A 16,894-nucleotide genomic window follows, 5' to 3' on the forward strand; every position below is an offset into this window, starting at 1 on the left:
TGTATATATATGTATATATATATATATATATACTTAGATCATATATATATATATATATATATATATATATTTTTTTTTTTATTTACACTTATTTAACTTTAATTTTATTTTATTTCCAGCCAGCAGGGGGACTACCTGTCACTAGAGGCAGTCCCCCTGCTGGCAATGCAGCAGGCAGCTAACCTGGCCATGTGATTGTGAGGTCCTCGCAAGGACCTCACTCTCACATGGCTGGGGGGGGTACAGGACTATGGATCTGCCGCGGGGGACTCCCTGGGAGTCCTCCCAACCGCGATCCCCGGCGACCGGGTAAGTAAAAAAAAAACGGAGGGCATACTATTACGCTTAGAATAGGGCGTAATAGTACGCCCTCCGGTTTTAAGGGGTTAACTCATAAATAGCAGATAATTGAACAGTGAGACTTCAGAGGCAGGATCTATTCACAATAACTGCTTTGATAAGCAAAAGTTGTTTTGGTGACCATAGTGCCCCTTTAATGTTTATTGTGTAAAAGGAGGGGAGCAGCATCTTGGAGAAAGCCCTCTGGGTCAGTGTGGCAGTATGTAAAGAAAAGAAGAGAGAGTGCAAAATGTAGTGTATGTTGCTGGTTAGATGCAAGAGAGAAGAACAAATGGAATTGGACTTACAGTGTGTGGAGATGATGGTTGCTTTAACTTACAGTACCTAGGCCAGTGATTGCAAACCTTTTTGAGCCCGAGTGCCCAAACCGCAATGCATGCCAACTTTTTTTTCCCTCAAAGTGCTAACACTGCAATTAAACCTGAATACTGAGTTTAAAGTTTAGAAAAAAACAACTCGTACAGTTGTCCAACTAATTAACATCTTTTGTTTTAAAAGAAGAACACAACATTAAGCTTATATTTATTAGTATCTCCAACAAATGCAATACATACACACAGACTGTTGAACACGTTCACACACCGACTGCTTAATACATACACACACAGACTGCTAAATACACACATACAGACAGACTGCTGAATACACACACACAGTCCGCTGAATACACACACACAAACATACACACAGTCCGCTGAATACACACACAGGCTGCTGAATACACACACACTGCTGAATACACACACACTGCTGAATACACACACTGATGAACACAGACAGACTGCTGAATACACACATACACACACACAGAATGCCGAGTACACACACACACACACGCAGACTGCTGAATACATAAAGACTGCTGAACACACAAACACACACACACACACATACTGCATCGAGGGGTGCAGTGTATGTGTTTGTGTGTAAGGGTGTGGAGTGCTGTGTGTGAGAGGTGCTGTGTGTGTGAGGGGTGCTTTGTGTTTCTGAGGGGGGGTGTGTGTGGTGTTAGGGGTGCTGTGTGTGTTTGTGGGAGGGATGCTGTGTGTGTGGGTGGGGGAGGAGTGCTGTGTGTGGGGGTAGGGGTGCTGTGTGTGGGGGGCTAGGGGTGCTGTGTGTGGGGGGCTAGGGGTGCGGTGTGTGTGTTTTGGGGGGTGCTGTGTGTGTGGGGGGTGATGTCCATGTGGGGGAAGGTGCTGTGCTGTATGGGGAGGTGCAGTGCTGTGGGGGTGTGCTGTGTTGTGTGTGTGGGGGTAGGGGTGCTGTGTGTGTGGGGGTAGGGGTGCTGTGTGTGTGGGGGTAGGGGTGCTCTGTGTGGAGGGATAGGGGTGCTGTGTGTGGGGGGTAATGGTGCTGGGTGGGTGGGGGGGTAGGAGTGCTGCCTGTGGGGTAGGGGTGCTGCGTGTGGGGGGTAGGGTTGCTGTGTGTGGACTGGGTAGGGGTGTTGTGTATGGGGGGATGGGGGGTGGTAAAGATACATAAAAAAATATATATATTAAATCTTTATCCCTGGCGGTCCGGTGGTGGTATGTGCGTGCCTGGCTGCAGCTCTCTTGTCCTCCAGCACGATGCTGTGTGAAGCATTGCCATGGTAATGCGCTGCAACGCTGCACACAGATTGCTGGCGGAAGGACAGGAGAGCTGCTTCCAAGATCCCTCCCCCTGCTTCCAGTGCACATTGCCACTCATATCTGGTGTCTCTGTAGCGTGCATTTAAAACCAAAAAATGTGTTTCACTGTTATAGATTGAATAGCAGTTACTTGTCTTCAAGCGGGTGTGTCAGACCTACAGCCTGTGCTCTGCAGACCTGTGCCAGTGCACATTGCCAGTTTGCCACTCATATCTGGTCTCACAGTAGCTTGCACGCATAGTACCACTAATCCCCCCAAAAATGACAGGCTGAGGCAGGCCACCCTGCAGGGGCCGTCGTGGTCGTGGTGCTGTGATTCCTTTTTGACCTAGAATAATGCCCAGTTTTCAGAGGCCACGTACCCTGAACTTGAAAAGTTTGGAGGACATAGTTGACTGGCTAACACAGGACACCCAATCTTCTACAGCATCCGCTCGGAACCTTGACGCACCATCCTCCTCCAGCTTAGCTTCAGGCACCTCTCAAGATACCACTCACCCGCCTGCCGCCACCACCAAAACTAGCACCACAGACGCTTTACTTGGTATGTCAGAGGAGTTATTCACACATCCGTTTGAAGAAATGAGTGATGCGCAAGCATTATTGCCAGAGGATGTAGATAACAGGGATATGTCTCAGGCAGGCAGCATTAAACACATGGAGGTACGGTGTGATGATGATGATGTTGTACCCGCTGCTGCTTCCTTTTCTGAGTTGTCAGATACAAGTGAAGCGGTTGATGATGACGATGCGTCCATGGATGTCACGTGGGTGCCCGCTCGGCAAGAAGAAGAACAGGGCGAAAGTTCAGATGGGGAGACAGAGAGGAGGAGGAGACGAGTTGGAAGCAGGAGGAGGTCGTCGCAAGGAGCTAGTGGCACAGTCAGACAGCATGCATCGGCACCCGGGGTCAGCCCGACAGCACGCATGCTGTGTCCACCACCAGAATGCCGTCATTGCAGAGTTTAGCAGTGTGGAATTTTTTTTGTGTGTCTGCAACTGACAGCGATGCAATTTGCAACCTGTGCCAAAGGAAACTGAGTCGTGGGAAGTCCAACACCCACCTAGGTACAACTGCTTTGCGTAGGCACATGATCTCACATCACAAACGCCTATGGGATCAACACATGAGTACAAGCAGCACGCCTACTCTAAGCCGCCATCTTCCTCCTGGTCCAGCATCTTCAGCCACGTCAACCACTGCTGTCCTCCTTGCCCCCTCTCAACCATCCGCCACTCCGTCTCCTGCCTTGAGCAATTCCCGCTCATCTGCCCACAGTCATGTGTCTGTCAAGGACATGTTTGAGCGTAAGAAGCCAATGACACAAAGTCACCCCCTTGCCCAGCGTCTGACAGCTGGCTTGTCCAAACTATTAGCCTGCCAGATTTTACCATAAAGCTGGTGGAGTCTGAGGCGTTCAAAAAATTTGTAGCTATTGGGACACCGCAGTGGAAGGTACCCGGCCGAAATTTATTTTCACAAAAGGCAATCCCCAACCTGTACTCGATTGTGCAAAAGGAAGTAATGGCATGTCTGGCACACAGTGTTGGGGCAAGGGTCCATCTGACCACTGATACCTGGTCTGCAAAGCATTGTCAGGGCAGGTATATCACCTACACTGCGCATTGGGTAAACCTGCTGACGGCTGCCAAGCATGGAATGCGTGGCTCTGCAGAGGAGTTGGTGACACCGCCACGACTTGCAGGCAGGCCTGCTGCGACCTCCTCTACTCCTCCTACTCCATCCTCTTCCATAACCTCCTCGGCTGAGTCCTCTTCTGCTGCTGCGTCTTGCTCCACATCAACGGCACCCCTCCAGCTCCCCAGGTACTATTCCACATCCTGGATACAGCAGTGTCACGCCGTCTTGTGTTTGACTTGCTTGAAAGCAGAGAGTCACACCGGACAAGCACTCCTGTCTGCCCTGAACGCACAGGTGGAAAAGTGGCTGACTCTCGCAGCAACTGGAGATCGGCAAACTGGTTTGTGACAACGGAATAAATTTGTTGGCGGCATTGAAGTTGGGCAAGTTGACACATGTGCCGTGCATGGCACATGTGGGTAATCTGATCGTACAACGCTTTGTGCATAAGTACACAGGCTTACAGGACGTCCTTCTTGTCTCTGTACTTAACTGCCAACAGTTCCTCTTGGCGCAGAGCTGAGGTCTCCCCCCTTCGTAGCCGGGTGCGTGCAAGTTGTCCTGGGAAACCTGTGCTGTTCTTTTTAATTGTGCCGCAAGCTACTGTATCAAAACAGTACAGTAGCTTGAACAAAGGGACACTTGTATAAAAATTGTCAGTATACAAGTGGTACCCTTTGTTCATCAGGGGGAATATCAGGTCCCAGACAATCTTGCCACTGGTTCCCATATGTTCTGGGCAACCTGGAGGGTCAAGGTGGCTATCCTTTCCCTCGTACACCCGGAAGGCCTGAGTATACCCAGTCTCGCTATCACAGAGCTTATACATCTTTACACCATACCTAGAGCGCTTGGAAGGAACATACTGCTTGAATCCCAGCCTTCCCTTATACTTCATCAGGGATTCATCCACGCATATATTCCTTCCAGGTGTATAAGCCTCTAAAAACCTGGCAGCAAAGTGGGTAATCAGGGGGCGGATTTTATACAGCCTGTCAAACTGGGGATGCTCCCTAGGGGGACACAGGCTGTTGTCGCTGAAGTGCATGAAATGCAGAATCATTTCATACCTCTTCCTCGACATACATTGGGAGTAAATGGGGGTAGAGCAGATGGGGCTACTGCTCCAGTAGGAGCGGATGGAGGGCTTCTTTATGATGCCCATCAGCATAGTAAATGCCCAGAATCTTTTAAATTCTGGCACAGTGTGTATCTTTGCCAAAAAAGAGTACGGATTTGTAGCTCGGAATTGATGGGCAAATAAATTAGTTTGGGCGACAATGTATCACAATACAGGGATCCTTAGGACAGGTGTCAATCCATATCTGCCAAGTGACCCTATGTAGGGGGAACAGTCCCTATTCTGCTCTGTGTGAGGAGGAGGAATGGGAAATGAGTAGCTCGGCATCCAACCTTGTGCAAATGGGGTCTTTCATGCTGTCGTGCCTGTTGAGGGACCCTCGTATAAAAAGGCTGAAGGAGAACAACCTGTGCTGGGTGCCCACGCTACTAGACCCCCGGTATAAGCAGACAGTGGCAGAAATGTTACCGAATTACAAGTCGGAAAGGATGCAGCATTTGCAAAATAAATTAAAAAGTATGCTTTACACAGCGTATAAGGGTGATGTCACAGCACAATGGGAATCTAACAGGGGAAGAGGTGAAAGTCATCCTCCTCCTCCTCCCACGACCACGCCATTTCTGCCCAGTGACCCTATGTAGGGGGAACAGTCTATTTTCTGCTCTGTGTCAGTGTGTATCAGGGGCTTTGAGGACAGGTGTCAATCCATATCTGCCAAGTGACCCTATGTAGGGGTAACAGTCTCTATTCTGCTCTGTGTCAGTGTGTATCAGGGATCCTTAGGACAGGTGTCAATCCATATCTGCCAAGTGACCCTATGTAGGGGGAACAGTCCCTATTCTGCTCTGTGTCAGTGTGTATCATGGGCTCTGAGGACAGGTGTCAATCCATACCTGCCAAGTGACCCTATGTAGGGGTAACAGTCTCTATTCTGCTCTGTGTCAGTGTGTATCAGGGATCCTTAGGACAGGTGTCAATCCACATCTGCCAAGTGACCCTATGTAGGGGGAACAGTCCCTATTCTGCTCTGTGTGAGGAGGAGGAACGGGAAATGAGTAGCTCGGCATCCAACCTTGTGCAAATGGGGTCTTTCATGCTGTCGTGCCTGTTGAGGGACCCTCGTATAAAAAGGCTGAAGGAGAACAACCTGTTCTGGGTGTCCACGCTACTAGACCCCCGGTATAAGCAGACAGTGGCGGAAATGTTACCGAATTACAAGTCGGAAAGGATGCAGCATTTGCAAAATAAATTAAAAAGTATGCTTTACACAGCGTATAAGGGTGATGTCACAGCACAATGGGAATCTAACAGGGAAAGAGGTGAAAGTCATCCTCCTCCTCCAACGACCACGCCATACCTGCCAAGTGACCCTATGTAGGGGTAACAGTCCCTATTCTGCTCTGTGTCAGTGTGTATCATGGGCTCTGAGGACAGGTGTCAATCCATTTCTGCCAAGTGACCCTATGTAGGGGTAACAGTCTCTATTCTGCTCTGTGTCAGTGTGTATCAGGGATCCTTAGGACAGGTGTCAATCCATATCTGCCAAGTGACCCTATGTAGGGGGAACAGTCCCTATTCTGCTCTGTGTCAGTGTGTATCAGGGGCTTTGAGGACAGGTGTCAATCCATACCTGCCAAGTGCCCCTATGTAGGGGTAACAGTCTCTATTCTGCTCTGTGTCAGTGCGTATCAGGGATCCTTAGGACAGGTGTCAATCCATATCTGCCAAGTGACCCTATGTAGGGGGAACAGTCCCTATTCTGCTCTGTGTGAGGAGGAGGAACGGGAAATGAGTAGCTCGGCATCCAACCTTGTGCAAATGGGGTCTTTCATGCTGTCGTGCCTGTTGAGGGACCCTCGTATAAAAAGGCTGAAGGAGAACGACCTGTTCTGGGTGTCCACGCTACTAGACCCCCGGTATAAGCAGACAGTGGCGGAAATGTTATCGAATTACAAGTCGGAAAGGATGCAGCATTTGCAAAATAAATTAAAAAGTATGCTTTACACAGCGTATAAGGGTGATGTCACAGCACAATGGGAATCTAACAGGGGAAGAGGTGAAAGTCATCCTTCTCCTCCCACGACCACGCCATACCTGCCAAGTGACCCTATGTAGGGGTAACAGTCCCTATTCTGCTCTGTGTCAGTGTGTATCATGGGCTCTGAGGACAGGTGTCAATCCATATCTGCCAAGTAACCCGATGTAGGGGTAACAGTCTCTATTCTGCTCTGTGTCAGTGTGTATCAGGGATCCTTAGGACAGGTGTCAATCCATATCTGCCAAGTGACCCTATGTAGGGGGAACAGTCCCTATTCTGCTCTGTGTCAGTGTGTATCAGGGGCTTTGAGGACAGGTGTCAATCCATACCTGCCAAAAGACCCTATGTAGGGGTAACAGTCCCTATTCTGCTCTGTGTCAGTGTGTATCATGGGCTCTGAGGACAGGTGTCAATCCATATCTGCCAAGTGACCCTATGTAGGGGTAACAGTCTCTATTCTGCTCTGTGTCAGTGTGTATCAGGGATCCTTAGGACAGGTGTCAATCCACATCTGCCACGTGACCCTATGTAGGGGGAACAGTCCCTATTCTGCTCTGTGTGAGGAGGAGGAACGGGAAATGAGTAGCTCGGCATCCAACCTTGTGCAAATGGGGTCTTTCATGCTGTCGTGCCTGTTGAGGGACCCTCGTATAAAAAGGCTGAAGGAGAACGACCTGTTCTGGGTGTCCACGCTACTAGACCCCCGGTATAAGCAGACAGTGGCGGAAATGTTACCGAATTACAAGTCGGAAAGGATGCAGCATTTGCAAAATAAATTAAAAAGTATGCTTTACACAGCGTATAAGGGTGATGTCACAGCACAATGGGAATCTTACAGGGGAAGAGGTGAAAGTAATCCTCCTCCTCCCACGACCACGCCATACCTGCCAAGTGACCCTATGTAGGGGTAACAGTCCCTATTCTGCTCTGTGTCAGTGTGTATCATGGGCTCTGAGGACAGGTGTCAATCCATATCTGCCAAGTGACCCTATGTAGGGGTAACAGTCTCTATTCTGCTCTGTGTCATTGTGTCAGGGATCCTTAGGACAGGTGTCAATCCATATCTGCCAATTGACCTTATGTAGGGGGAACAGTCCCTATTCTGCTCTGTGTCAGTGTGTATCAGGGGCTTTGAGGACAGGTGTCAATCCATACCTGCCAAGTGACCCTATGTAGGGGTAACAGTCCCTATTCTGCTGTGTGTCAGTGTGTATCATGGGCTCTGAGGACAGGTGTCAATCCATATCTGCCAAGTGTCCCTATGTAGGGGTAACAGTCTCTATTCTGCTCTGTGTCAGTGCGTATCAGGGATCCTTAGGACAGGTGTCAATCCATACCTGCCAAAAGACCCTATGTAGGGGGAACAGTCCCTATTCTGCTCTGTGTCAGTGTGTATCAGGGGCTTTGAGGACAGGTGTCAATCCATATCTGCCAAGTGACCCTATGTAGGGGGGACAGTCCCTGTTCTGCTCTGTGTGAGGAGGAGGAACGGGAAATGAGTAGCTCGGCATCCAACCTTGTGCAAATGGGGTCTTTCATGCTGTCGTGCCTGTTGAGGACCCTCGTATAAAAAGGCTGAAGGAGAACGACCTGTGCTGGGTGCCCACGCTACTAGACCCCCGGTATAAGCAGACAATGGCGGAAATGTTACCGAATTACAAGTCGGAAAGGATGCAGCATTTGCAAAATAAATTAAAAAGTATGCTTTACACAGCGTATAAGGGTAATGTCACAGCACAATGGGAATCTAACAGGGGAAGAGGTGAAAGTCATCCTCCTCCTCCTCCCACGACCACGCCATATCTGCCAAGTGACCCTATGTAGGGGGAACAGTCTCTATTCTGCTCTGTGTCAGTGTGTATCAGGGGCTTTGAGGACAGGTGTCTATCCATATCTGCCAAGTAACCCTATGTAGGGGGAACAGTCCCTATTCTGCTCTGTGTCCGTGTGCATCAGGGGCTCTGAGGACAGGTGTCAATCCATATGTCAAGGTGTCAATATGTCATATGTCAGGTGTCAATCCATATCCATTGTGATTTAGGAATGTTAGGTGATTTCTGCCCTTTATGGATTAAAACCAGACTCTGCATCAACTGTGCAATTTTCCATGGGAGTTTTGCCATGGATCCCCCTCCGGCATGCCACAGTCCAGGTGTTAGTCCCCTTGAAACAACTTTTCCATCACGTTTGTGGCCAGAAACAGTCCCTGTGGGTTTTAAAATTCGCCTGCCCATTGAAGTCAATGGCGGCTCACCCGCGGCTCACCCGCAAACGTTCGCGACATCACTAGTGATAATATGATAATATTTGTGGTCTGCTGAGGCCATTTACAAGTATGCTTTTAGGGTTTTAGTAAGATTTTTGAAAACATATTTCCATAACAATCCCAAGAAAGAGCAAAGCTTTCCCGCATATGCTGTGTGTAAAAACCACAGTGCCCTATCGGCTCATACTAAATACATCTGTGGAAGTAACAGGCACCACAAAAACACTGCAGTGGAAGGTAATTTTAAAATATTTTTATACATTTGTGTGTTTGGCCAATTGGATCTCAGCTAGCAAATAATGACACATAATTCTGTGTGGAGACCTGATAGGCCAACATTAATTTATATTTAAGGTGTCTCAACTTTTTTTCTCAGCTTTTTTTATATGTGTTTTTTTATTTTAACAGTTGCAGAGATTTTATGGATCTTTTTTATTTTTTATCGGAATTGGATGCATTGAGCCCCCTTTACGCTCATTAGGGGGAAAGGTGTTTTGGAAGTGGGTGGCTATGGGCTTGGTTACTCCTAGCTACTCCTAGCTACCCAGGTGGTGAGATTTAGCCCACATTTTTGGAGATGGAAAATCATTTTAGGTTTTAAATTATATTAATAAACCCCATTAGCCTTCCAGGAGTGGGGAGAACACTATGGCCGATGAGACGGGGCTGAAGGGGATATTAGGTCCCCCTTATTTATTAATAATGTATAATCCACAACCTGCCCCTAAAGGGTGGCGGTGTACTAGGTCCCCCTAACTTATTCAGGGACTAACAGGGTTAGTCATTAAAAAAAGGACGATAAATGTGCTTCCGAAGTATACTTATGGATGGATTTTCTAAAACTTCAGGCTGCTTATAGGTTCAGCTTATAGAATTTTAGCAGGCATTAAACTGAAATCATATAAAAACATCATCTGAAAACATTCAATACATTTTGATTGGGTTGTGCTGTATAATTAAATCTATGCATATTGCATAGTCTGCCATTGATCCTTAAAGGCTTAATGTATACATCTGTGTACTAGGACACTTTACATTGCAATTATCATAAAACAAAACCATCAAGATATTGCTGGACTCAGAAAATTGCCAAGATCCCTGAATATGTATTCAAACTGTTATGATTACAATTGTTACACATATTAAAGTTCGCTACACTGAATAAGAAAATATCTTTACTTATTCTTTCTAGATACCCTGTCTCTAACAAGATGTCATCTCGAATTTCAAACAAAGACGATGCAGAGCGATACCTTTTTGTAGACCGAAACCCTATGAGTAGCACTGCCACTCAGGCTGACTGGACATCAAAAAAGCTTGTTTGGGTTCCTTCAGAAAAGCATGGATTTGAAACGGCTAGTGTAAAGGAAGAGCGAGGCGATGAAGTCATGGTGGAGCTGTCAGAAAATGGCAAGAAGATATTGATCAATAAAGATGATATACAGAAGATGAACCCACCCAAATTTACCAAGGTCGAGGACATGGCAGAGCTAACCTGCTTGAATGAAGCATCTGTATTGCACAACCTCAAGGATCGTTACTACTCTGGCTTAATTTATGTGAGTATGAATTTCCGAGCTAATCTAAGTGATAGTCTTTACACACCTCTAGTCATTACACATCTATTTCATATTTGAAAGCTTTGAAAAACTGATTTAATATGATGAAAATACTTTTACAGTAATGTGTTTTTCGAGTTTTAGTATACAAAATGAAATATGCACATTACATCACATATTTTCAGTACGCAGTCATAACATTTCCAACTCTCAGAATTATTGACATTGCAAAGAATTAGAATGAAAACAATGGTAAAACATAGGTAAAAGAAAAATGGTAAAACATTTGGCACTTTTATTTCCAGACATGATGACAATATCACTGCATTACATGTCACAGCTCTTACTAACCCCAGAAAGTATGTGGGTTCCATTAGAGTTTAGCATGAGCCTAGTTTACCAGAGATCTGAAACTACTCACTTAGCTGAGTAGATACCTCAGCTACTGGCATTATTACTATTCTGTAGAATGCTTACCACAAATCCCAAGATTTTCTCACTAACCCAAGAGTATCCATTTGAGATGCCATCATACATGAACATCTCCTGTTAGTATAACCTGGTCAATCAGGTTGGTTCCATATGGTACATTTGTTTGGCTACAGTGTCTGGCTAACAAGATAATGTTAGAATTACAAAGCAATGTATGAAAGATTAGTAATCTCTGAGTTTGCGTATACCCAAAGGAATCATGAGTAATAAACAGAGTTCCACCAAGGGTGTCAAAATCAAGCCACTGGATAGCTTTATCAATCTCATCACATACAACTAAAACATATGTATCTTATCACATGTCCATCAAATGTGGATCATAGTATTTATAGCACTCTTAAATCCTCCAACACAGAGATGAGAGTGTGCTCCCAAAATGAACCAGCCTAGCTTGCACTTGATACCCTTTGTATAGAGTTTTTCTACATACCTCCAAGTGGGATGCACGTGATATCAGCCCTTTATGGCTAGAAAAGCTTCTTGTCGTAGTCTGACTTCTATCCTATCTGTAACACAGAGTAACCTTTGTATAACACACTGCATCTAGGCAATAACTCAAAGCATATTTTTTTTAACAAGATATAGTATGTACAGAAATACCAATTAGTGGATAAAAACACACTCAGTGGGTAATAGGTAAAAGTAACAACAATTACCCTACTCACTGATGGTATTGTAGACAAAGGACTCATCTTGGTCCTCAAAACAATATAGAAAAGATACCCAAAGGTAATCAACAATACAATGATAACAGAAAAAAACAATATTGCTAAAAGAAAAGGGGGGATAATGGAAGAATAAGTAGCACTCACAAACCAACATTGATTGAAGGCATATCACTATGTGATCTTTTGGTAGCCTCAGGACTTATGGAACATTGTTGTATGTGAGGAAAGGAAAAAAGGAAATAATAGTGCAGAGTTTCAAAATAAAATAGCACTTCTTTAATACAAGGCACACTTACAAGATAAAAGTGGCAAATAGGCACTTCACAATCTATCAGATAGGTCAGAATTGGTCTTAAGATCCAGAAGAACAGGAAAACCAGGAAACAATGGATAAGATCAAATAAAAAATAAATAATATAAACATAAATCAACTCTATACACTAAAAATAGCCCTGAACGTTTCGTTCAATATCCTTTGAACTTCTTTGGGGGCTTAAATCAAGGTTACTTTCCTTTTTTTTTTTTTTTTAATTCTTTATTTTTGGTGTGCATAAGAGTAATTACAAGCTTTGGTGCGCCACAACAGCGACATCAAGGTACAGTATTGAGCATTTGCATTACAGGTTGTGGTAAAAGATTGGCAGGCACAATTTTAGTTAAAGTAATATTTTAGCAATTGTTTAGGTTCTCGAGTAGCTTGAGCTTTTAAGCAAGCAATGCAACTATCATGTATAAACAAGCTTGACTCAGTAGCTTAAAGTGAGTATTAGTAGTATGAACACGCTGAACTATGCTTGCCTGTGCTTAAGAAAGGGACATGCATTACATACATAGATATCTGGGCTGATTTGTCTTACACCTGTCCTTTGTATAATTACATGTCTAGCTAGGTACACAGATGAGTTAAATGAATGACAGCAAGCCTATATGTTTGGTAGTTGGTATACAATGCTGAGTGGTTTAAGCTTCAAACACATTGTTGAACGATGAGATCCTGCAAGTAGTGGTGCCACAGCAGTATTCCACCCCGGCTGGTCTGGACTTCTTGGGTTGGTGTATGCAGCATAGGGTTGTCCGGTGTGATTGCGGTGGACATGGGAGCCCAGAGCGAGACATGCCAGTAACAGTCAGTACCGGATCTCTCCATGAGTGGTATGATGGCAGTCTGTCACCTACACAGAAGGGCATCGCAGTCCAGAGCCATTCAGGCAGAATAGAAGTAAAAATGATAAGGTATAAAAAAAAAAGTAAAAAGTAAAACCACCGTTGTTGGACCAGTCCTTATGCCCGTTACAGTCCCCAGAGTGTTGTTTGTTCCATCGATGTTGTGAGATTGCATAGGGGGCTCTGTGTGGTCGGCAAGTCCGAGGCTGGGGTCACTAATCTTCATTGGGTGAAGAGGTGTGGAGGTTCTTATGGCATGAGGGTCTCATAATGTGGGCAAGTAATGAGCTTCGAGGCCGGTTCGGATTTACCGGAGGTGCCAGGTGTGTGTCGCTTCGGTCAGCCTTTTTTCAGGCCCAGTTACAGGGCTAACAGGTGAGTGGCGCTTCCGAGGGCAGTGTTCACCTCCTGTGTCCTCCACCTCTTACCCTATCCCAGGTCCCATGCGGGTAGATGGCATGAGTATATGCAGGCTTTTCTCTAGTGAGGATGTAGCTCCGTAGGTAGTTTTCGCCTGCGTTCGCATAAGGTTGTGTAATGTGGTACAGGCCGCATAGCCGCCATTTTAGAGGCCCAGCTCGTGGTGTGCGCCGTCAGGCAGGTCTGATGTTGGGCTTTGTAGGGCGAGGGTTCCCTCCGGTGGGGACCGAGATAACCCCCCCGGTCCATGTGGGGGGGAGGCGAGGCCTGTGAGGTGTATCACAAGGCTGTTGCGTGGCAGTCAGGTTCGCAAGCAGGACGGCGGCCGTCCGTCCCGCTCTCCACCCGCATAGGCCGCAGACCCCGAAGTCCCATTTCACCCACTGGGGGCTCTGGCACTCCCGATCTCAGGGCCCGCGGTGGCTCCAGCCTCAGCCCAGACACTAGATATGGCTTCAGGTCACACAATATGCCGAAATAGCTTAAGTTTTTAGCCAAATTTGATCCGATTTATCAGGATGGCGGTCAGGCCCCGCCCCCAAGGTTACTTTCCTTTTAAAGGCATGAAGACAAGATTTACCAATGGTCTGTTTTTAAATCCGCCTGATGTTGACGTGGGAAACTTCGGACCAGTCTGTGTGTAACAGCATACTTCCGGGTGCGTCCCTTGGATGTTTCCGGATATGCGAGTCAAGCCTCTCTTTCAAGTTGCATCTAGACGGACGGACATCGGTATCAAGTAAAACGATGCGTTCCATTGGTCTGCAAGCGTTCCACCGCTCATTAATGAGTGTAATTAGTTCACAAAATCCGTAGGAGACATAAAAATTAAGCAGATATTGCAAAACATGAATAATAAATAGCCCCAATAAAGGGGAATCGATCTGACATAAAATAATAAAAATACATTCTTACAAAATAGCTAAAATACGTCTAAAATAAGTAATAGAAAATTCCTCATAAAGGATGGTATCAATAGAATCAATATAAAAGGACATTATAATAAAGAACATCATAATAAAAAAATAACACTGTTATAAAAAGCACCGTTAGAGAAAACACATTAAATCAAAATCAACATTAAGTCCTCTTGGCTGCATTGTTTTTAATGTATGTATCCAATAACCTTCTTTTCCTTAGTTGCATCATAAGTTCACCACCTCTTTCATCTAAGGTCACCTGTTCAATGACTATACCTTTGTTTATATTAAAGAGGGGGCATTTTTAATATTGTCTTTTATGTTCTTGAAATCTAACTTTAGCTTTCCTTCCTGTCCTCCCTACATACCACATCCACATGTGAGGAGGTAAACGACATGTGTGGAGGAACAGGATACCAGACTTTTAATTTAAAATTTTTCCAGAGTTTGTGTGCTAGTAAAATTCTTAATGACCTTAAATTGCTGATCACAGCTTTTACAATTACCACACGTATAAAAGCCCTCACTATGTTTAACTTTATCTTTCCCGGAATGAAAAGTGCTTGGTGCTAAAATTTGTTTAAATATGACTCCCTTCCTGAAGATAATTTTAGGGACATGAGGGATCTGTTATTTTAGAAGCTCATCTTCCACGAGTAGCCCCCAATGTTTTTTAATGATTGTTTGTATATCAAAAGCTCTTGAGTTATATTGGGTGTTGAAGGAAAAATCTAAATTAGGATTTCTAATGGAGGAGAGCTAGTTATAGCAGGACTTCTTCTCCGCTGGTTACTCCAAACAGCTATTCAGGAACAAATAGGTGAATTCAAGAAGGCAGGCATTAGCATAAGACAACCCACAAATATCTAATCACCCTTCCCAATAACTGGACGACACTCAGTATTAGGAGCAGAACTGAATCTTTAATGGCCAGGCTGGCCTTTTATGCAGGTTTTGCCCAAAAGGTTACCACCCAGGTGGACCTGGTTGGGCACCGGTAAAAACAGAAATCAACCAATACATACAGAATCAGATAATAAGTTACTCCCATACATTGCACACAATCCCTCCCCTCTTAGGAGATAATTGAGTTCATTGCTGTATCAACTCAATTATCTCCAAACAGAAAAATCACAATTTTCATACATTTCTAGAAGTACCCCAAAAACATATAGCCCCGATCTGGGGGAGCAACGTACTGAAAAATCACCCAGATCGGTTCAGGGGTTCGACATTTTTATGGAGGTCTTAGTTTTACCGACCGCACACGAGGTGTAAGCCGAAAATAGATCCATGTGTTTGGGCTGTGCGGTCGGTCTCTGTTCGGGAGTCTGAAATACATGAAAGTTTATAAAAACATGGTTCGTGCCTTGGTTCGTGAAATTCCTCTCGTTCATGGGATTCCTTTCACAGAATGCCTCTCTGTTCCCCTGAGTTTACACAAACGTACATGATGATGGAAGTCTCTGCGGTGTTCGTTTCGTTGAGTGTCCGATTTGGGTTTCAGACAGTCGATGACCAAACACCGCTGGTGTCGTTCGTATTCTAAGATGGCCGCCACCATGTGTTCGTATGTCGAACGGCGGCCACCCAGGGGATCACCCAGTCAGTTCGTGTGTTTGCAATTGCGAGAGTGTGACCCAGGTTAGGGAGGTCAATTGGTGCAACGCTCCTCTCATGGGTGGCCTGGTTGTTCAGTAGTTAGTTCTTTTGTCGAACCCTATAGTGAAAAATAGCTGAAAAGGGGTTCTTACCGAACAACCAGACGAACGATACCAAATACTATTTTGTTACTTGCCTCTACAAGTAACGGACAGTTACAATGAAAGGAAAATAAAGCAACAAAAGGGTATGGACAGCCCCTAGTACAAAGAAAGGTACTGTGGCGAAGCCCATTCCACTACACTATTCGAATCTATAGTTTTAAAGAAAGTTTTGGTCTTAATTACACGATTTTCAATATAAATTGATAGATCAAGAAAATCGATATTAGAGATGCCTATCTCGGGGGTAAAGACCAAAGATAAAGATTGTGATTCACATAAGTAAAATCCTATAGGACCACACCAAATTACAAGGACATCGTTGATGTAGCGCCTCCAGAGCACCATGTTTGCACCATAGGGGTTATTGGACCAAATTAATCTATTAATGTTCCTAGATGTGATCTCAGATGGCCGCCTTATGGTGCATCGGCTCTGGGGGCGCAACATTCGAGTGACATGGCATGAGGGGAGCGCATAGTCACTTAGTGTATCGTGGCTCACTGAGAGAGCACTTCATGTCAGTCCGTCCAGTTACAGGAAACTGAAGCTCCTATACTCCTGTCTCCTGTCCACTCTGCTCAACCACGTTACAAGACAGATAGAAAGCACACCAGAGAGGGGAGGGAACCAATAAGGGGATGGGACATACACCAAGGCACTAGGATGGGAGAGAAAAACTAAGGGACAGGGAAGGGAGGGAGAGGAACAGTAAGGGACAGGGAGGGGAGAGAAACACTAAGGGGCAGGGAGGGGAAGGGAGGGAGAGGAACACTAAGAGGGAGGGGAGGGGAAAACTAGGGGACAGGGAAGAGTGGGGAAAGGAACACTAGGGGACAGGGAAGGGAGGGAAAAGGAACACTAAGGGACAGGGAGAGGATGGGAGAGGA

The 16,894-nt window shown here is 45.5% G+C and overlaps 1 protein-coding gene across 2 annotated transcripts in view; it reads left to right on the forward strand.

The window, feature by feature from the left end:
- The window catches only part of LOC134577418 (myosin-10-like), a 429,924-nt gene that overhangs the window by 57,469 nt on the left and 355,561 nt on the right, over nt 1–16,894 (forward strand). For both annotated transcript variants that reach the window (XM_063436146.1, XM_063436145.1), the window contains exon 2: nt 10,211–10,577. In XM_063436146.1, coding sequence (XP_063292216.1) covers nt 10,230–10,577 — 348 coding nt within the window. In that variant the 5' untranslated portion in view covers nt 10,211–10,229. The remainder of the gene's footprint in view (nt 1–10,210; nt 10,578–16,894) is intronic.

The sequence above is a fragment of the Pelobates fuscus genome, chromosome 11 (genome assembly GCF_036172605.1).
Source record: "Pelobates fuscus isolate aPelFus1 chromosome 11, aPelFus1.pri, whole genome shotgun sequence".
Lineage (NCBI taxonomy): Eukaryota > Metazoa > Chordata > Amphibia > Anura > Pelobatidae > Pelobates > Pelobates fuscus.